At 45.6% G+C, this 22,155-nt stretch overlaps 1 protein-coding gene across 2 annotated transcripts in view; it reads right to left on the reverse strand.

Moving 5' to 3' along the window:
- Positions 1-22,155, reverse strand: part of MEI1 (meiotic double-stranded break formation protein 1) — a 1,382,157-nt gene that overhangs the window by 873,080 nt on the left and 486,922 nt on the right. For both annotated transcript variants that reach the window (XM_063940445.1, XM_063940446.1), the window contains exon 9: positions 14,977-15,093. In XM_063940445.1, the coding sequence (XP_063796515.1) occupies positions 14,977-15,093 (117 nt within the window). The remainder of the gene's footprint in view (positions 1-14,976; positions 15,094-22,155) is intronic.

The following is a 22,155-nucleotide window of genomic DNA, read 5'->3' on the forward strand; positions in this document are numbered from 1 at the left end:
CGCTGACGCTCACAATGTTAAACCTTTATATCTAAACCATAAACAGTATATTATGCAGTAAAAACTTAGTGTAGTGATAGAGTGTAAATGCAACACAGTATAACCTTATTAACTCGAATGCTGTTCGAGCGTCACCGACGCTCGGAGAATACTTAACACTATAAGAAATACACAGACACCGTGCTTAGGGTCTAACGCCTTATATATTATGAATGAAATACTTGCAAAAGAATTAACACAATACAAGTCATACACTACAATATAACATAGACTACCTAACCAGATAACTACACAGGAAATACAATACAATACAATTACGTTTTAAGGGAAAATAAGAGAGAAAGAGGAGAAGAGAGAGAGAGAGAAATGGCTCACAATAACAGTAAGAACAATATGATTGCGGAGAAACACTTACGCACAAGGGGAAACGATCGCATGCGCCTCGATATCCAGCTCCCGATTATCAGCAATGAGAACCGTTGAAGAGAGTGAGCTGGATATGGTCGGCTTGTCTATTTATGCCCCACACACAATACAATTCAATGGTCCCTACAATCTCATTGTTCATTGGACACAGGAATTCGGCTTCGCACTATAACAAAAGGTCATAGGTTGATTCATACAGGTGGGCTGTGGCTACTTCCAACTGTTCAGGTGGGTGGGATACTGGGTTTCCCGCCGCATGGCTAAGTAAGAGTTAATAATAGTAAATGGACATAAACTTCTTATGTCCATAACTATTCGCACGAGCGATTAATCCGCTCCAAACCAACACCGGAATATTGCTCTTTAAATGTTCTTCCGATGGATACTAAACACCACTGTATGACTCCTGTTAGACCCTTCGTACAATACAAAGAGGGATCTCTCTGTCCAGGAACATGCTATATTAACTAAACTTTCAGAATCTATCAAAGGGACCATGATCTACAAAATACATTATATAGTGAAAATATGTAACGATTGAGTCGCACGCTACGATCACATAAACTCTACCGTAAATACGCATACCGTGCGCCTGCGGGTGCCCGCGACTGTGAGTATGCGCACGCACGGGAGAGCGTACGCATGCGCAGCGCGGACGTGTATGAGGTGCAAATATGGCAGTGTGTATAGAGATATTTTTCTGACTTTGACAGGCTGCATTTAATAATGTCGTGCTTTCTTAGGCTGTGCAGGAATATAAGGCAAACTAGCAGAATTACCAGCTATAGCTGTGGAGACCAGGCCCGAGAACCCTTCTCCACACAATCCTCAGCCTTCCATATGCCTCTTAAGTCGGCATCATCTGTCCAATGCATATTCTACAGGACACGTCAAGCAGAGATCGACATAGCTTTGACTCTAGGACCCAGTATACTCATGTCTCTTTGGGCATGCTTTATAACTATATATCTATCACTTAAGACAGCATCTTTAATATATTTACTAGGGTCTCAATCTCTGCTGATAAGGTAAAGTGACGGAAGGTGGTGAGGTGAATTGGCGCTGAGGGAATTTTTGAAATCAATACTTATCTTGAATGTTGTGTTGAATTGTTCTCCTTAATCTCCTTTGGTTTTATTTTCCCTTATTCCGGTATTCGTCCAATTGGTGAACCCATTGGACGAATACCGGAATAAGGGAAAATAAAACCAAAGGAGATTAAGAAGAAAGATATCTGCTTCACCCAATTCAACACAACATTCAAGATAAGTATTGATTTCAAAAATTCCCTCAGCGCCAATTCGCCTCACCACCTTCCGTCACTTTATCTTTAGTTCTTTGGATCATCTGGGATTAATCCAGGGTGTAGGGGGAGGGCAGCAGAGATTTGAACTGGAGCGCCATCAGACTTCTCAATAAATCTTGTTCTTTAGTCTGCTGATAAGGTACCTGTCCACGCTGCCACAGCGCTATAAACCCATGCCAACACAATCGCCGGTCTGGGTAGTATACTAGAATGTGCACGCTATCTGCAGGATCCCTGAGAATAGCAAGTGCTACCGTCTGTGCAAACAGGACACCCTAGGGGAAGATTCTCAACACATCCTGGCCCTAGTGGGGAAAGGATACAGCCTGAGAATTCTCTTGTGGGAAGCTGCCGTCTCTTGTCTGGAGATTCCCGCTCTTTTTCCTCATGAGAGGAGGGAAATTTACCTCAGCATTCTTCCCCTTAAACATGTGTACTCTCGTGTCAGGGACAAATGAGTCATCAGTGATATGCAAATCATCTTTTATTTCAATAATCATATATTGAATACCTTCTAGCCATCTTGGCTGTAACTTTGCATTATCGTAGTCGACAGTGGAGTTAAACTCCGTGTCGATACCAGTGTTTGTTATTTTGGATAGTGAGCATTGTGAGACTCTGAAGGTCTCTGTGACATAGGGACAGACATGGGTAGATTTCCTGTCTGTTCCCTAACCATTTGTGCAATAAATTCACTTTAGCACTTACACATATCCAAACAGGTGTCGGCGTTGTCGACGGATACACCCTCTCACACACATATCCGCTCTATCACCTCCTTAGAGGAGCCTTTTACCTCAGACATGTCGACACACACGTACCGACACACCACATACACAGGGGATGCTCTATTTGAGGACAGTTCCCCCACAAGGCCCTTTGGAGAAACAGAGAGCCAGCACACACCCCAGCGCTATATAACCCAGGGATTACACTACAACTCAGTGTTTACCCAGTAGCTGCTCTATATACAATTTTTGCGCCTAAATTTATGTGCCCCCCCCCCCTCTCTTTTCACCCTTTGTGTACCAGGATACTGCAGGGGAGAGCCTGGGGAGCTTCCTTCCAGCGCAGCTGTGAAGAGAAAATGGCGCTGGTGTGCTGAGGAAGAAGGCCCCGCCCCCTCAGCGGCGGGCTTCTGTCCTGTTTCTGACTAAAAATGGCGGGGGTTTTACACATATTCAGTCACAGACTGTATTATGTGTATTTTTATGCCAAAGGTATTTTTATTGCTGCCCAGGGCGCCCCCCCCAGCGCCCTGCACCCTACAGTGACCCGAGTGTGTGGTGTGCTGTGGGAGCAATGGCGCACAGCTCCAGTGCTGTGCGCTACCTTAATGAAGACAGGAGTCTTCTGCCGCCGATTTCATCGCTTCTCTTCTGTCTTCTGGCTCTGCAAGGGGGACGGCGCCGCGGCTCCGGGAACGGACGATCGAGGTCAGGCCCTGTGTTCGAACCCTCTGGAGCTAGTGGTGTCCAGTAGCCTAAGAAGCACAAGCTAGCTGCAAGCAGGTAGGTTTGCTTCTCTCCCCTCAGTCCCACGTAGCAGTGAGTCTGTTGCCAGCAGATCTCACTGAAAATAAAAAACCTAACAAATACTTTCTTTCTAGCAAGCTCAGGAGAGCCCACTAGGAGCACCCAGCTCTGGCCGGGCACAGATTGTAACTGGGGTCTGGAGGAGGGGCATAGAGGGAGGAGCCAGTGCACACCAGATAGTACTAATCTTTCTTTTAGAGTGCCCAGTCTCCTGCGGAGCCCGTCTATTCCCTATGGTCCTTACGGAGTTCCCAGCATCCACTAGGACGTCAGAGAAACTAACATGCACTTCAGATACGGTATTGTGGGGGACTCTTACTGGCCAACTGCTGTAGGTCTACAAAGCCCAGTATGCCAGTCAGGACCTAGGACCAATTAAAGAGGAGGAGTACCAACTTTCTGGGGAGGGGGGGACACACAATGTGTGTTATCCTGGCTGCAGAGAGGAGTCCCTAGGACTATCTGGTGTTATATACTTGACATAAGCCATGCAATCACTGTATCACATACACTGGGGGGGGGGGGCTCCAACTGGCCAGCTGCTGTAGGACTACAAATCCCTGTGTGCAAATTGGGACCTAGGATCACACTTTGGGAGGCAGCAGCTGTCCTGGCGTATAGAGACCTCACCTCATTGCCCAGACTAATTATTGTCTGCTGCTGCTTCCTCTCTCCCTTTCCTCCTCTGGTTGGAGCTGTCCTGCACGAAGGGGGAGTCCTGAGGAACAGGGCCAGTGGCAGACATAGTTAACACAGGCAAAGGAGTGTGTGAACGGCCACCCCCACCCCATTCATAAGTGTCCTAGTTCCTGGGGGCTTAGTTTCCCAGGAGTCCACATTGGTGGTACTGGGGAGCGGGAACCTGCAGCGATGGTTCTAGGACCCGGAGGTAGGTAGCCCCTTAGGGCCCTGTCCTCCTCTGGTGGAGCTGTGGGAGGCGCTAGGGAACAGGCCTGGGGGTAGATATCGTTTATACAGGCACAGGAGTGTGTGAGCGATCATGGATCAGTGCTTGGGAAATGAAAGGGGGCAGCTGGAGAGTCCTTGGACACCGCCCCTGCCCCATTCATTAGCGTTCTGGTTGCCAGGGAGGGGGGATTTTCATTGGTGCAGTGAGGGTTCTTGGACTCAGCAGAAGGTAGCCCCTTAGGGCTCAAAAGAAGGAGGGAGGCAGAGTACCCATTTCTGCACCTTCTCAGATTCTGCACCCGGGGCACATGACATCTTAGCCCCCCCTAGTTGCGGCCATGCTTTGTGTAAACCTCCTTTTCATGGCATCAATTTTTTCTTCGCATACTTTTTCTTGCTACAATTGTGTTTCAGTCTCAGGAACTGGCTTTTAGGTACACTATTTAGCCAGTTACTATGGTGTTCACCGGTTTTGGCTATAAAGTTGTTGGCATCCGTAGGTTTTTTTTGTAGCACTTGGTTTCTATGATGCCATTCTCGATAGATAGATAGATAGATAGATAGATAGATAGATAGATAGATAGTGATGTCCAGAAAATGTATTTCCACTTTAATGGTAGTGAACCCTAGTGTGATGTTTGAGTCATTGTTGTTTAAGTTTTGCAGAAGGCGTTGAGTTCTTCACTTGTGCCTTTCCAGAAAAACAAAATGTCATCTATGAAACGATGCCATGCCATAAGTTTTTTGCTCCACGTACCGTTGCCTCCAAATCGGACATGATCAAGTTGGCATAGAAGCAAATTTTGCTCCCATTGCTGTGCCAATGAGTTGGATAACTGTTGAAGTGAAAATAGTTATTCTTAAGAATTAATTCTATCCCTGTACAATCAATTCTTATTTATCATCAGAATAATCTGTTTTGTTGGGAAACCACTGGACCGATCCTAAGCCCGGAGTGTGCAGGATGTTGGTGTAGAGGGCTGATACATCTGCTGTGACCATGGTGATTATCTGTCCACGGGATATTTCCAATTTTGCAAAGGGTGGCTGCGGTATCCTTAAGATGTGACTTAGTTTGCGTAACTATTGTTTGCAGCTTGGTATTAATATATTGTGACAGATTGGAAGTTAGGCTTCCTACTCCTGCTATGATGGGTCTTCCTGGGGCTTTGAGGTGTCTTTATGGACTTTGGGTAATATATACATGGTGGGTACTGTTGGATCTACAACATTCAAGTAGTCAAATTCTTTCCTCGTTATGGTCTCTATTTCCTGGAATTTTTGTCATAGTTTCAGTATATTTGACTTGATTCTTGCTGTAAGTTCTGTCTTGAGTTTAACGTATGTCATGCCATCTTCCAATTGACGATTGATCTCCTTGATGTAATATTCTGTATCCATAATAGCAACTCCACCACCCTTGTCACATGGCTTAATCACTATAGAGGTGTCTTACTGCAGCATTTTGAGCACCGTTCGTTCTTTACGGTAGAGATTGTGTTTCTTTACATTCTCCCTTTCTAGTTTTTTTAAGTTTCGGAAGCTGCCTATTAGACTGCCCTTGAAGTGTTTTGGGTAGAAGGTTGCTTTCTTTTTAAATTCCTTCTTGCTTAGATCTTCCATAGTTTCTACCTTATCTGCAAAAAAAATTATGGCAAGTTTCTTTACATATTTTTACACGTCAAGGAAGGTATCAAAGTGGTCAATGTGATTGGTTGGGACAAACTTAAGTCCTTTTAGAAGTAGTTTTTCCTCTGTACTGGTAAGGTTTCGATTACTCAAATTGTAGATTTTACCTAATTTTTCCTCCAATGTGCATGATGCGGTATTGGTGTGTGTTGTGATAATTGGATTGTTTTTTTTTTTTTTTCATATACTTTTTGATGCCCCCGCTTTTTCCCCTTTTTGTTTTCTTCAATGGAGTATGTTTCTGAACCCCAGTCTTCACTCTAAGGTGAGAGGTTCTGTTCTCTTCTTAGGTATTCTCTTGGTGGGGCAATCATGACATACCCTCCTCTTCCATAGTTCCTTCATCCTTGGTCTCTTTGGTATATTTGGGTATTAAATCTTCTGTGATTTGCTTCTTCATTGTCATAGTTCTTGAACCAGGATATACTTGGGTTCACTCTTCCTCTATACCTTCTGTATTGTTGATTAATCCTATATGGGGTATTTCTACGTGTAAAATCTCTTCTATTTTTATATCTCCCTTGGTAATAATTCACTGAGATTGATAACTATTTCACTTCCTCATGGGTGTATTTTTTCTAGCTGGGTCTCCTTGTTCGTCGAGGAGCTGTTTCACCCTTCTGTATATGGTCTGTGTGTCTTGGGCAGCTTTTTTCATGTCTAAAGTCACCCCGATCGACATTTAGTTTTTCAGGGATCCAGAGATCATCTTCTTCGCCTATGCTCCATTTCCTTAAGTGTATCCTCTCTATTCTTTAAATAATGAAACATCCTGCTGCCAGAGTAGATCTCCAAGTAGAGTAAAGGTCAAATACGTGAATTTAGTAGTTTAAGAGATGAACTCTGGCACTGATGTAATGGTTACGTGCAAAAGCCGCACCTCCCTAATCTGGGTTATACCCTAGCAACTAATTATAGATGCTAGATATAAAGATGAAGGAACATAACAATGGGGCCCGTTTATTGGACACTGTGCCTCTTGACCTAGGAAATCATTTATTATTGGATACTTAGCCTAAAAACTAAACAAGAGCAATATACATAGGATGCGGACCCAGTACCTCCAGTTTCACATAACACCAGTATATAAGAGTTCCTAGTTGTGTTTAAAATGTATGATTCTCATTTGTTTAAACTGTGTCATCCTCACCTTTAACCTTAATATGTATTATGGTCCAACAATGATTATTATTATTATTATTATTATTATTATTTAGTACTATGTATAATGTTAATCTAAGTTGGAAAATTCAGGCATGACCTTTTGACCTGGATATGATTACCCACCATAGTTTAAATAGCACCCACATGGAACTCATGTCATGCAGACTGAAGAAGGGAAATACATCCCAATATGCGTTTCTAGTGACAGGAGTGCTATCCTGGACATTTAGTGGAGGCAATCCTGTATTCCATCTGGATAAGAGAGCCCAGGGATCGCTTCCAAAGCACATACCTCTAAAATATCCATTCTGCAAATTATTCAATCCCCCATCTTGCATTTTACCTATATTCTTGTTTGACTATTTTTGTAAAAATAAAACATTGCTATTTTGTATTACACTGCACTCACTTGTATTTCCATATGTTATGACATTCAAAACACACATATGTAGAGAAAAGGTGCAGAACGACTGAAACGCATATAAACCTCAAAAGGAAAGTAAAATTTTCAACTTTTTCATGGTTATTTTTTTTACTAAAAATCTACTGTACATCCATATGCATTAGCGCACTCACCAGATCTACCTTTCTATCTAGCATTTACACAGGTGTATTCTATTGATGTCGGAACTGCCGTCAAGCCAGAAAGATGGCAGTTTCCAACTTTTTTAGGTTGAATCAGGATTTGACCTATTCAATGAGGCTGCCGTTTTTCCGACTTGTCGGCAATTCCTACTTGTTGGAAAGCACGTGGATTGGCAGATTAGCCTTGGATCCACGTGTTTTGTCGGATTTGCAGACAAATCCAACAGGTTTAAGTGCCATTTTCGACAGTGTCAATCCAACTTGAAAAAGTCAGATTGGCATTGCCGAAAACGGGCAAAACCAGTTAGATTTGCCCTCTCCATCCGACATGCATTGAACAGACCCCTAAATTGGTTATTAGGGTATAAACCAGTTCAGTGTGTGGCTTTTGCACATAACCATTACATCTCCTAAATTACTAAATTCACATATCTGACCTAAGTATTGGTCGGGATGCTCAAAGTGCAGTTTTGGACAATTTTCACACATTTCTGCTCACCACCTCAGGAGGCTGCCAGCAGAAATGTTAGCGCCCATCGGTAGAAGCAATTGAATAGCTGACGTCAGGTGGGTATGGTGGGGAGCGCAATAACAATTCTATCGCCCTCTAGTAGTCATGCTCTAATTGAATTAACTTTGCTGTGTGACTTAAAGATTATATATATAAACAAGCTGCTATTGTGAGTCATATACTCCTTTAAATATGCCTATGTGATTTTGCTATTGCACAGAAATGAGGAATATGGCATAATACATATCATTATTAATTAGATGTTTATCAAATTTGCCTGCAAGCATATTAATTATGCAGTGATCCTTAAATTTATTGTTCAGTTGGCTATCTATATGTTTTATTAAATACAATATTTAACATAGAACACTCACACGTCAGCTGTTTTTGAGACTATACTGAGTTCTGTTCATATTTTTTTATGCACTGTTTTAACCCAACCTCCTTAATGGAGGGGTGAGAATGTTTTATGTTTAAATGTTTAAATCAATATATGAACTAATAGATTTATTTATTTAATTTATTATTTATTTAAATAAGAATTTACTCACCGGTAATTCTATTTCTCATAGTCCGTAGTGGATGCTGGGGACTCCGTAAGGACCATGGGGATTAGCGGCTCCGCAGGAGACTGGGCACAACTACAAAGAAAGCTTTAGACTACTGGTGTGCACTGGCTCCTCCCACTAAGACCCTCCTCCAGACCTCAGTTAGGATACTGTGTCCGGAAGAGCTGACACAATTAGGAAGGATTTTGAATCCCGGGTAAGACTCATACCAGCCACACCAATCACACCGTATAACTCGTGATACAATACCCAGTTAACAGCATGATAACAACTGAGCCTCTCAACAGATAGCTCAACAATAACCCTTTAGTTAAGCAATAACTATATACAAGTATTGCAGACAATCCGCACTTGGGATGGGCGCCCAGCATCCACTACGGACTATGAGAAATAGAATTACCGGTGAGTAAATTCTTATTTTCTCTAACGTCCTAAGTGGATGCTGGGGACTCCGTAAGGACCATGGGGATTATACCAAAGCACCCAAACGGGCGGGAGAGTGCGGATGACTCTGCAGCACCGAAAGAGAGAACTTAAGGTCCTCCTCAGCCAGGGTATCAAATTTGTAGAATTTAGCAAACGTGTTTGCCCCTGACCAAGTAGCAGCTCGGCAAAGTTGAAGAGCCGAGACCCCTCGGGCAGCCGCCCAAGAAGAGCCCACTTTCCTCGTGGAATGGGCTTTTACTGATTTAGGATGCAGCAGTCCAGCCGCAGAATGTGCAAGCTGAATCGTACTACAGATCCAGCGAGCAATAGTCTGCTTAGAAGCAGGTGCACCCAACTTGTTGGGCGCATACAGGATAAAGAGCGAGTCAGTCTTTCTGACTCCAGCTGTCCTGGAAACATAAATTTTTAGGGCCCTGACTACATCCAACAACTTGGAAGCCTCCAAGTCATTTGTAGCCGCAGGCACCACGATAGGTTGGTTCAGATGAAAAGCTGATACCACTTTGGGGAGAAACTGGGGACGAGTCCTCAATTCTGCCCTATCCATATGGAAAATCAGATAAGGGCTTTTACAAGACAAAGCCGCCAATTCTGAAACACGCCTGGCCGAAGCCAAGGCCAACAACATGACCACTTTCCACGTGAGATATTTTAAATCCACGGTTATCAGTGGCTCAAACCAATGTGACTTTAGGAAATCCAACACCACGTTGAGATCCCAAGGTGCCACTGGAGGCACAAAAGGGGGCTGAATATGCAGCACTCCCTTAACAAAAGTCTGAACTTCAGGTAGTGAAGCCAATTCTCTCTGGAAGAAAATCGACAGAGCCGAATAGCTGAAATTCTTCCGTTGGGGCCTTCCTGGCCTCACACCACGCAACATATTTTCGCCATATGCGGTGATAATGGTTCGCGGTTACTTCTTTCCTAGCTTTTATCAGCGTTGGAATGACTTCCTCCGGAATGCCCTTTTCCTTCAAGATCCGGTGTTCAACCGCCATGCCGTCAAACGCAGCCGCGGTAAGTCTTGGAACAGACAGGGCCCCTGCTGCAGCAGGTCCTGTCTGAGCGGTAGAGGCCATGGGTCCTCTGACATCATTTCTTGAAGTTCCGGATACCACGCTCTTCTTGGCCAATCCGGAACAATGAGTATAGTTCTTACTCCTCTTCTCCTTATTATCCTCAGTACCTTTGGTATGAGAGGAAGAGGAGGGAACACATAAACCGATCGGTACACCCACGGTGTTACCAGAGCGTCCACAGCTATCGCCTGCGGGTCTCTTGACCTGGCGCAATATTTTTCTAGCTTTTTGTTTAGGCGGGACGCCATCATGTCCACCTGTGGTGTTTCCCACTGGTTTACAATCATTTGAAAGATTTCTGGATGAAGTCCCCACTCTCCCGGGTGGAGGTCGTGCCTGCTGAGGAAGTCTGCTTCCCAGTTGTCCACTCCCGGAATGAACACTGCTGACAGTGCTAACACGTGATTTTCCGCCCATCGGAGAATCCTTGTGGCTTCTGCCATCGCCGTCCTGCTTCTCGTGCCGCCCTGTCGATTCACATGGGCGACTGCCGTGATGTTGTCTGACTGGATCAGTACCGGCTGGTTTTGAAGCAGGAGTTTTGCCTGACTTAGGGCATTGTAAATGGCCCTTAGTTCCAGAATATTTATGTGCAGGGAAGTCTCCTGACTTGACCATAGTCCTTGGAAGTTTTTTCCCTGTGTGACTGCTCCCCAGCCTCGAAGGCTGGCATCCGTGGTCACCAGGATCCAGTCCTGTATGCCGAATCTGCGGCCCTCTTGAAGATGAGCACTCTGCAGCCACCACAGCAGAGACACCCTTGTCCTTGGAGACAGGGTTATCAGACGATGCATCTGAAGATGCGATCCGGACCACTTGTCCAACAGGTCCCACTGAAAGGTTCTTGCATGAAACCTGCCGAATGGAATCGCTTCGTAGGAAGCTACCATTGTTCCCAGGATCCGCGTGCAGTGATGCACCGATACCTGTTTTGGTTTCAGGAGGCCTCTGACTAGAGATGACAGCTCCTTGGCCTTCTCCTCCGGGAGAAACACTTTTCTCTGTTCTGTGTCCAGAACCATCCCTAGGAACAGCAGGCGTGTCGTAGGGACCAGCTGTGACTTTGGAATGTTCAGAATCCAGCCGTGCTGTTGCAGCACTTCCCGAGATAGTGCTACCCCTACCAATAACTGTTCTCTGGACCTCGCCTTTATCAGGAGATCGTCCAAGTACGGGATAATTAAAACTCCCTTCCTTCGAAGGAGTATCATCATTTCCGCCATTACCTTGGTAAAGACCCTCGGAGCCGTGGAGAGACCGAACGGCAACGTCTGGAATTGGTAATGACAATCTTGTACCACAAACCGGAGGTACTCCTGGTGAGGATGGTAAATGGGGACATGTAGGTAAGCATCCTTGATGTCCAGCGATACCATGTAATCTCCCTCGTCCAGGCTCGCAATAACCGCCCTGAGCGATTCCATCTTGAACTTGAATTTTTTGATATATGTGTTCAAGGATTTCAAATTTAAAATGGGTCTCACCGAACCGTCCGGTTTCGGTACCACAAACATTGTGGAATAGTAACCCCTTCCTTGTTGAAGTAGGGGCACCTTTACTATCACTTGTTGTGAATACAGCTTTTGAATTGCCTGTAACACTGCCTCCCTGCGTGAGGGAGTGGTTGGCAAGGCAGATTTGAGGAAACGGCGGGGGGGAGACGTCTCGAATTCCAGTTTGTACCCCTGAGATACTATTTGAAGGATCCAGGGATCCACCCGTGAGCGAGCCCACTGCTTGCTGAAATGCTTGAGACGGGCCCCCACTGTACCTGGCTCTGCCTGTGGAGCCCCAGCGTCATGCTGTGGACTTAGAGGAAGCGGGGGAGGACTTTTGCTCCTGGGAACTGGCTGTATGTTGCAGCTTTTTCCCTCTACCTCTGCCTCTGGGCACAAAGGACGCGCCTTTAACCCGCTTGCCCCTATTGGGCCGAAAGGACTGTACCTGATAATACGGTGCTTTCTTAGGTTGTGAGGGAACATGGGGCAAAAATGTAGACTTCCCAGCTGTTGCTGTGGAAACGAGGTCCGAGAGACCATCCCCGAACAATTCCTCACCCTTATAAGGCAGAACTTCTATGTGTCGTTTGGAATCTGCATCACCTGTCCACTGCCGAGTCCATAACCCTCTCCTGGCAGAAATTGACATTGCACTAATTTTGGATGCCAGCCGGCAAATATCCCTCTGTGCATCCCTCATGTATAAAAGTGCGTCTTTTATATGCTCTATGTTCAGCAAAATAGTGTCCCTGTCTAGGGTATCTATATTCTCTGACAGGGAATCTGACCACGCAGCAGCAGCGCTGCACATCCAGGCTGAAGCTATAGCCGGTCTCAGTATCACACCTGTGTGTGTATATATAGATTTCAGGATAGCCTCCTGCTTTCTATCAGCAGATTCCTTCAGGGCGGCCGTATCCGGAGACGGTAGTGCCACCTTCTTTGACAAGCGTGTGAGCGCTTTTATCCACCCTAGGGGATGTTTCCCAGCGTGACCTATCCTCTGGCGGGAAAGGGTACGCCATTAGTAACCTCTTAGAAATTACCATCTTTTTATCAGGGGATGCCCACACTTCTTCACACACTTCATTTAACTCTTCAGATGGAGGAAAAGCTACTGGTAGTTTTTTCTCTCCAAACATTATACCCTTTTTTGTGGTACCGGGGGTAACATCAGAAATGTGCAACACATTTTTCATTGCCTCAATCATGTAACGTGTGGCCCTACTGGAAGTTACATTAGTCTCCTCGTCGTCGACACTGGAGTCAGTATCCGTGTCGACATCTGTGTCAACCATCTGAGGTAGCGGGCGCAGGCTGAGAAGCCGGCTGTCACACATTAGGTATGTCGTCAAACCTTTTATGTAAGGAGTCGACACTATCACGTAATTCCTTCCACAGCACCATCCACTCAGGTGTCGACCCCGCAGGGGGTGACATCACATTTACAGGCATCTGGTCCGCCTCCACATAAGCCTCCTCATCAAACATGTCGACACAGCCGTACCGACACACCGCAAACACACAGGGAATGCTCTGACAGAGGACAGGACCCCACAAAGCCCTTTGGGGAGACAGAGAGAGAGTATGTCAGCACACACCAGAGCGCTATATAACACTGGGATCCCACTATCAATGAGTGTTTTCCCTATAGCTGCTTTTTATATATATTACATATATATATATCTATACTGCGCCTAAGTTTAGTGCCCCCCTCTCTTTTTTACCCTTCTGTAGTTTTCTCAGACTGCAGGGGAGAGCCAGGGAGCTTCCTTCCAGCGGAACTGTGAGGGAAAAATGGCGCCAGTGTGCTGAGGGAGAAGCCCCGCCCCCTTTTCGGCGGACTTTCTCCCGCTTTTTCTGTGATACTGGCAGGGGTAATTTTACATCTATATAGCCCCTGGGACTATATATGATGTATATTTTGCCAGCCAAGGTGTTATCTATTGCCCTCAGGGCGCCCCCCCCCCCCCCAGCGCCCTGCACCCATCAGTGACCGAAGTACGAGGTGCACATGAGGAGCAATGGCGCACAGCTGCAGTGCTGTGCGCTACCTTGGTGAAGACTGAAGTCTTCTGCCGCCGATTTTCCGGACCTTCTTCGTGCTTCTGGCTCTGTAAGGGGGACGGCGGCGCGGCTCCGGGAACGAACACCAAGGTCGGGTCCTGCGGTCGATCCCTCTGGAGCTAATGGTGTCCAATAGCCTAAGAAGCCCAAACTACCACCTGTTAGGTAGGTTCGCTTCTTCTCCCCTTAGTCCCTCGCTGCAGTGAGTCAGTTGCCAGCAGATCTCACTGAAAATAAAAAACCTAAATATACTTTCTTTCTAGGTGCTCAGGAGAACCCCTAGTGTGCATCCAGCTCGGCCGGGCACAAGAATCTAACTGAGGTCTGGAGGAGGGTCTTAGTGGGAGGAGCCAGTGCACACCAGTAGTCTAAAGCTTTCTTTGTAGTTGTGCCCAGTCTCCTGCGGAGCCGCTAATCCCCATGGTCCTTACGGAGTCCCCAGCATCCACTTAGGACGTTAGAGAAATAACAGTTTTCTTATATAGCACAGCATATTCCGTTGCACTTTAAAACATACCTTCATTATGTTCATATAACAGATTTGCAGTAGTGAGGATAATGCATACAGCAACTGTATTTTTTATACGCATATTGATTATACACGGATATTGATAAAGGGATGAATACACAAAACAAAATGAAAATTTCACTTGGCCATTGACCAACACAGATTACAAATATCCTGCTTACTGCCCTTCTCCTGAAAAGTCTGGATCCCTTTTTCTTACTAGTTCACATAATTTACGTTTTACATATACTGGTCTGAATGAAAGGGAGCAACTGCTCAAGCTTGGTGATGTATTTATTTATTCATTTATTTTTTTACTAAAAACAACTTGAGAACATGTCATACTGTATGTTTCCTAGTTCATATTCTACTAGGAACTATTCTTTGGTTTGGACTTAATTTTATCTGTATTGACTTTAAGTTTACTGTGTATCATAAATGATGCTTCTTTACATATTTCTCCTAAGTTCTGATTAGTTTAAATTCATTTATGGCTTAAATGAATCACAAGAGGATACATTTGTGTGTGTGAAGTATGTTATTACATTGCATGGTTGTGCATACAAAAATTAAAAGCTAATACATCAACGCAAAAGAAAAAGAAAGAAGAGATTAATAAAACCAATACATACACTATATAAAAGAGAGATCTTATAATTATACAGAGTTCTCCACATACCATATGCTGTGTGACATTTTGAGAAAAAAAGCCTTTCCTCAGTCATAAGTAGCAGGCAGCAGTATATTGACCAGATGAGGGCTTCACTTGTGTTTGAGAGATTTTCAAATAAAAACTCTGCAAGAGAAATAGTGTGCTCATATAAAATAGGATTTTGATAACCTACCGGTAAATCCTTTTCTTCTAGTCCGTAGATGATGCTGGGGATGACATCAAGACCATATGGTATAGACGGGATCCGCAGGAGACATGGGCACTTCAAAGACTTTTCATTGGGTGTGAACTGGCTCCTCCCTCTACGCCCCTCCTCCAGACCTCAGTTGTAGGAACTGTGCCCAGGGAGACTGACATTTCAAGAAAAGGAATTACTTAACTAGTGGTGAGATATCTACCAACTCACACCCTCAACCATGCCGCACACATGGCATTCAACATAACACACGCCAACAGGCATGAACTAATTGCAGCAACATGCTGAAACCAAGATAACACAACTTGTGTAACTGTAATAACTAAACTGCAGGTAAAGTACGCACTGGGACGGGCGCCCAGCATCCTCTACGGACTAGGAGAAAAGGATTTACTGGTAGGTTATCAAAATCCTATTTTCTCATACGTCCTAGAGGATGCTGGGTACGACATCAAGACCATGGGGTCTATACCAAAGCTCCAGTACGGGCGGGAGAGTGCGGATGACCCTGCAGCACCGATTGACCAAACTTTAGGTCCTCATCAGCCAAGGTGTCAAACTTGTAGAACTTAGCAAATGTGTTTGACCCTGACCAAGTAGCTGCTCGGCAAAGTTGTAATGCCGAGACCCTCCGGCAGCTGCCCAGGATGAGCCCACCTTCCTAGTGGGGTGGGCCTCTACCGACGTCGGTAACTGCAATCCAGCCGTAGTATGAGTTTACTGAATCGTATTTCTAATCCAACGTGCAATAGTCTGCTTGGAAGCAAGACAGCCAATCTTGTTGTGATCATACAGGACAAACAGAGCCTCTGTTTTCCGTATACGAGCTGTTCTAGCAACATAGATTTTCAAAGCTCTAACCACATCTAGAGGCTTTGAATCAGTGAATGTGTCAGTAACTACTGGCACCACAATAGGTTGGTTTATGTGAAAAGCAGAAACTACCTTTGGAAGAAAATGTTGGCGAGTTCGCAACTCTGCCCTATCTTCATGGAAAATCAGGTAAGGGCTCTTGTGAGACAAGGCCCCCAATTCCGACACCCGCCTTGCGGATGCCAATGCCAAAAGCATCACCACTTTCCAAGTGAGAAACTTCAACTCTATCTTTTGTAGAGGCTCAAACCAATCCGATTGAAGGAACTGCAATACCCCGTTAAGGTCCCATGGTGCCACTGGAGGCACGAATGGAGGCTGGATGTGCAGAACCCCTTTCATGAAGGTCTGAACCTCTGGAAGAGAGGCCAATTGTTTTTGGAAGAACACTGACAAGGCCGAAATTTGGACCTTGATTGATCCCAATCGTAGGCCCGTCTCCACACCATCCTGCAAAAATTGGAGAAAACGTCCTAAGTGAAACTCTTCCGTAGGAGCTTTCTTGGATTCACACCAAGACACATATTTTCTCCAAATACGGTGGTAATGTTTTGAAGTTACTCCCTTTCTGGCCTGAATAAGGGTGGGGATGACCTCCTTAGGAATACCCTTCCTGGCTAGGATACGGTGCTCAACAGCCATGCCGTCAAACGTAGCCGCGGTAAGTCTTGGTACACACACGGCCCCTGCTGCAGGTCCTCCCGAGGAGGAAGAGGCCGAGGATCTCCTATGACTAATTGCTGAAGATATGGGTACCAAGCCCTTCTTGGCCAGTCTGGGGTAATGAAGATTGCTCGAACCCTTGTCTTTTTTATGATCCTGAGTACTTTTGGGATCAGCGGAAGTGGAGGGAAAACACACTGACGGAAACACCCACTGGGTCACCAGTGCATCCACTGCTACTGCTTGAGGGTCTCTCGACTTGGAACAGTATCTCTGAAGCTTCTTGTTGAGACGAGACGCCATCATGTCTATTTGAGGAACTCCCCAAAGACTTATCACCTCTGCGAAGACTTCTTGGTGGAGGCCCCACTCTCCTGGATGGAGATCGTGTCTGCTGAGGAAGTATGCTTCCCAGTTGTCTACTCCCGGAATGAATATTGCCGACAGAACTTCTAGATGTTTTTCTGCCCAGCGGAGGATTTTTGTCGCCTCTGCCATTGCCGCTCTGCTTTTCGTTCCGCCCTGCCTGTTTATGTATGCGACTGCTGTTACATTGTCCGCCTGGATCTGCACGGGACGGTCTTGAAGAAGATGTACCGCTTGTTGAAGGCCGTTGTAAATGGCTCTTAGCTCCAGAACGTTTATGTGAAGGCAGGCTTCCTGATGTGACCAACGTCCCTGGAAGTTTTCTCCCTGAGAGACTGCTCCCCAGCCTCGGAGAATTGCATCCGTGGTTACTAGGACCCAGTCCTGAATCCCGAACCTGCGTCCCTCTAGCAGGTGAGAGCTGTGCAACCACCACATTAGCGAAATCCTGGTTTTTGACGACAGGATTATCTTTCTGTGCATGTGTAGGTGTGACCCCGACCACTTGTCCAACAGGTCCCACTGGAATACTCTGGCATGGAACCTGCCAAACTGTATGGCCTCGTAGGCCGCCACCATCTTCCCCAACAACCGAATGCACTGATGGATCGACACACTTGATGGTTTCAATATCTGTTTTACCATTTTCTGGATTTCAAGAGCCTTTTCCAGCGGAAGAAATACTCTCCGAACTTCTGTGTCCAGAATCATCCCGAGGAAAGACAACCTTGTCGTCGGCTCCAACTGTGACTGGGTAATTTATGATCCACCCATGTTGTTTGAGTATTGACAGGGAGAGGGATATGTTTTGTAATAACTGCTCCCTGGATCTCGCCTTTATCAGGAGGTCATCCAGATAAGGGATTATATTGACTCCTTTCTGACGAAGGAGGACCATCATCTCCGCCATCACCTTGGTGAATACCCTCGGCGCCGTGGAGAGACCGAAAGGTAATGTCTGGAATTGGTAATGGCAATCCTGAATCGCAAATCTCAGATAAGCCTAGTGAGGAAGATAAATGGGAACATGCAGGTAAGCATCCTTTATGTCCACCGACACTAAGTAGTCCCCCTCCTCCAGACTGGCAATCACTGCACGAAGTGATTCCATCTTGAACTTGAACCTTTTCAGGAAGAAATTCAGATCTTTTAGATTTAGGATCGGTCTGACTAAGCCGTCCGGCTTCGGAACAACAAAGAGGCTTGAATAAAAACCCGCCCTTGTTGTGACAATGGTACCAGGACTATAACCTGGTCTTGACATAATTTTTGGATTGCCGCTGTTACTGCTTCTCTCTCTGGCGGTGAAGCTGGCATGGTTGATTTGAAAAATCGGCATGGGGGAACGTCTTGAAACTCTAGTTTGTATCCCTGGGATACTATTTGCAACACCCAGGGATCCAGGCCAGACAGAATCCAATCCTGGCTGAAGAGTTTGAGACGTGCCCCCACCCGAGCGGCCTTTCACAAGGGAGTTACAGCATCATGCTGGGGATTTGGCAGAATTAGGGGTAGACTTCTGCTCTTGAGAACCTGGAGCTGGTGAGGGCTTCTTTCCCCTTCCTGCAAAAAAGGGGGAACCTCTCGCCTTTTTGTATTTATTGGGCCGAAAGGACTGCATTTGCGGGTGATAGGTCTTTTTTGGCTGTGCAGGCGCAGAGGGCAAAAATGTTGACTTATCTGTGGTAGCCGCCGAGACTAATGCATCCAGGCCATCGCCAAATAAGGCCTCACCTTCATATGGGGAAGCCTCCATGTTTCTTTTGGAATCTGCGTCCGCGTTCCACTGGCGAATCCATAACGCCCACCTAGCCGATACTGCCATTGTAGCGACTTGTGAACTCAAGAGTCCAATATCCTTCATTGCTTACAGCATGTAGGCGGCAGGATTCCCTAACTTAAGGAGTATCTCATCTTTATCAATCGTGTCAATTTCTGATGACACGTTTTCTGACCATTTTTCAATAGCGCGACTCACCCATGCGCAGGCAATAGTGGGCCGTGTACCATTGGTAACATAAATGGATTTCAATGTCGTTTCCATTTTGCGGTCTGCCGGCTCTTTAAGAGAAGCCGTGCCAGGAGCAGGGAGAATTACCTTCTTTGTCAACCTGGAAAGTGCACTGTCTAACACAGGGAGTGACTCCCATTTTTTCATGTCTTCAACCAGGAAAGGATAAGCTATGTGAATCCTTTTGGGAATACGAAATTTTTTTATCAGGATTCACCCACATCCCTTCAAACAGAGCATTTAGTTCGTGTGAAGGAGGGAATGTGACTTTGGATTTCTTTTTCTTACAGAAATAAGCTTTCTCCTGAGGTACAGGAGTGCTTTCTGTAACCTCCAATACATCCCTTATAGCCACAATCATATATTGTATACTTTTTGCCAATTTATGGTCTATCTCTCTGGATTCACTATTGTCGACACAAGAATCAGAATCCGTGTCGGTATCAGTGTTTACAACATTTGCAAATGGTCTCTTATGTGACCCAGAGGGGCCGCCCGCATAAGGAACAACAGCATCCTGAAAAATCAAAAATCACATCTTCCACAGATTTTCTCCAGCATGCAGCCTTAGATTCAGACTTATCTAATTTACGGTTAATCAGATGCATACTGTCACGTAGCTCTTTCACCAATGCAGGCTCTTGGTGTGCCGGTAGCGCCACCACATTACAACTCTGTGTCCCTAAAATGGCTTCCTCCGGGGAGGAACTCCCTGCATCAGACATGCCTCACACGTGTACACCACACTCACAGACACACTGGGACTTATTTTGGGGACAGACCCACAGTAAAATCTGTTAGAGGGACACAGGATGGTAGCAGCCAGTCCACAAACCCAGCGCCAGTATTGCCTGTGAACACAGTATGTCCACAGCCCAAAAGCGCTTTTAAATAGTAATATACACTATCAAATGCACCACAATCGCTTTGTGCCCTCCCTTTATAGCATCCTGTACTTGTCAGAAGTGGAGGAGAGGACCAGCGTGTTCTTTGCAGTCTGAGGAGAGAGAGAAAATGGTGCTGAGTAGTGTGCTGGCTGCCTAAGGAAGAAGCTCCGCCCCTCAGTATCCATGACAATATTTATACTGGCGGGGGTAGGGCTGTGCCAGCGGCATCTTATGCCCCCTTTTAGCCAGTTTGAGGTATTTTTCTTGGTGCCCAGGGCGCCCCCCCCCCGCGCCCTGCAGTGCCTGTGTGTGTAGGCAGCAATAGTGCGCTGCGCTCCCGCCAGCCGCGCCGCACCTCAGCCATCACTTACTTGATTGAAGATCATTCTTCTCATACTCACCTGTCTTCTGGCTCTGTGAGGGGGGTGACGGCGTGCTGTGGGAGTGAGCATCTAGACACGGCAAGCGTTCAGTTCCCTTCAGGAGCTAATGGTGTCCTGTCAGCCAGAAACAGAGCCATGAAACTCTGAGGAAGTTGGTTCTGCTTCTGCCCCCTCAGTCCCACGAAGCAGGGAGTCTGATGCCAGCAGATCTCCCTGAAAATAAAAAAACCTAATATAAGTCTTTTCAGAGAAACTCAGTAGAGCTCCTCAGAGTGCATCCAGTCGACCTGGGCACATTTCTAAAACTGAGGTCTGGAGGAGGGGCAAAGAGGGAGGAGCCAGTTCACACCCAATTAAAAGTGTTTGGAGTGCCCATGTCTTCTGCGGATCCCGTCTATACCCCATGGTCTTGATGTCATCCCCAGCATCCTCTAGGACGTATGAGAAATATTACTTTGTAACAATGAGCATGATTCTGAGTTGGACACATCTGTGGGCACTTTTCAGTCCAGCCACGGCAGATAATTTACTAAATTATGCTAATGTGACTGGGACTCTTTTCCCTCAAAATGCTTGCAGGACGACCAGAGCCGGCTTTAGGCATAGGCAAACTAGGCAAATGCCTAGGGCATTTGGTATGCTTAGGGGCACCAGCAGCTTCTGCTGATTAAAATGATATGCGGCATGCCTATATTCTGTGTGTGACTGCGGCTGTATCTGCATACAAAATGCTATGTTGCGTGTATTCCTGGAAATCACTGTAATGTAGCATTTTATATGCAGATACAGCCAAAGTCGCACACAGAATATAGGCATGCTGCATATCATTTTAATCAACAGAAGCTGCTTGTGCATCCTAGCCATATAGTAATGCAAATAATATGAATTTTCATAAACAAAAGGCGCCCGACGTTAGCAGAGCTGCCAGCTGACTCATGCCAGGCATCTCCTGCAGAACTAGCGGCAGTGCTAGGGGGCACCAGCCAAAATCTTGCCTAGGGCATCATATTGGTTAGGGCCGGCTCTGAGGACGACCGACCCTTGCTCAGGTTTGTATGTGCAAATTGTCCTTCTGTTTATCTGGAACACTGACACTTTCAGATAGACTACTTGCCTGAGCAGGACTATTAGGATTCTGCTGTTTGACCTGTGTAGTACTGGTGTGTACCAATAGGGGCTGATGCCTGGAATCAGCGCCATCTGTGCTGGGTTACTGACCTGCTAGGAGTTAATCTGCCTGATTAGTGACACCTGTGTTGCAGAAACAGTACTTACCTCCTCTCTTTGAGACTGCACTCAGTGAACCTCAAAATGTATGCTATAAAAATGTATAGAAAAACGTCTGTATACTGTATATCTGTGTTTTCTCCTTAGTGAATAAACACGAGACTTGCTATAATTGTAAATATTTACACAATTTACTTAAATAATGTCAACATATAAATATACACATACTGTGTCACAATCACAAAGACATTTTAGTTTTAAGATATCACACACATTTAGTATATATATTGGATAAAACGTAGGGTCTAATACAGACTACAATTCAGTTGGATAAGAAAGAAACAAATGTATGAATTTGCTGCTAAAAGGCAATTAATGTTGCCAAGTCTCTGAGTAGAAACAGTCCACAGAGCAATGTCACTTAATAGGCGGCAGCAGACCACAGAAGTAAAATTGTATCCAATTGTGAGAATCTTGCTGCTATGGTTAATATGTAACTCTTGCCATGCACAGTGTGTGGGGAGTTTCTCCACATTTAATGACAGACATACTAGGAGGATGGGATTCCTCAAAAAATGG

The sequence above is a fragment of the Pseudophryne corroboree genome, chromosome 9, assembly GCF_028390025.1.
Source record: "Pseudophryne corroboree isolate aPseCor3 chromosome 9, aPseCor3.hap2, whole genome shotgun sequence".
In the NCBI taxonomy this organism is placed as follows: domain Eukaryota; kingdom Metazoa; phylum Chordata; class Amphibia; order Anura; family Myobatrachidae; genus Pseudophryne; species Pseudophryne corroboree.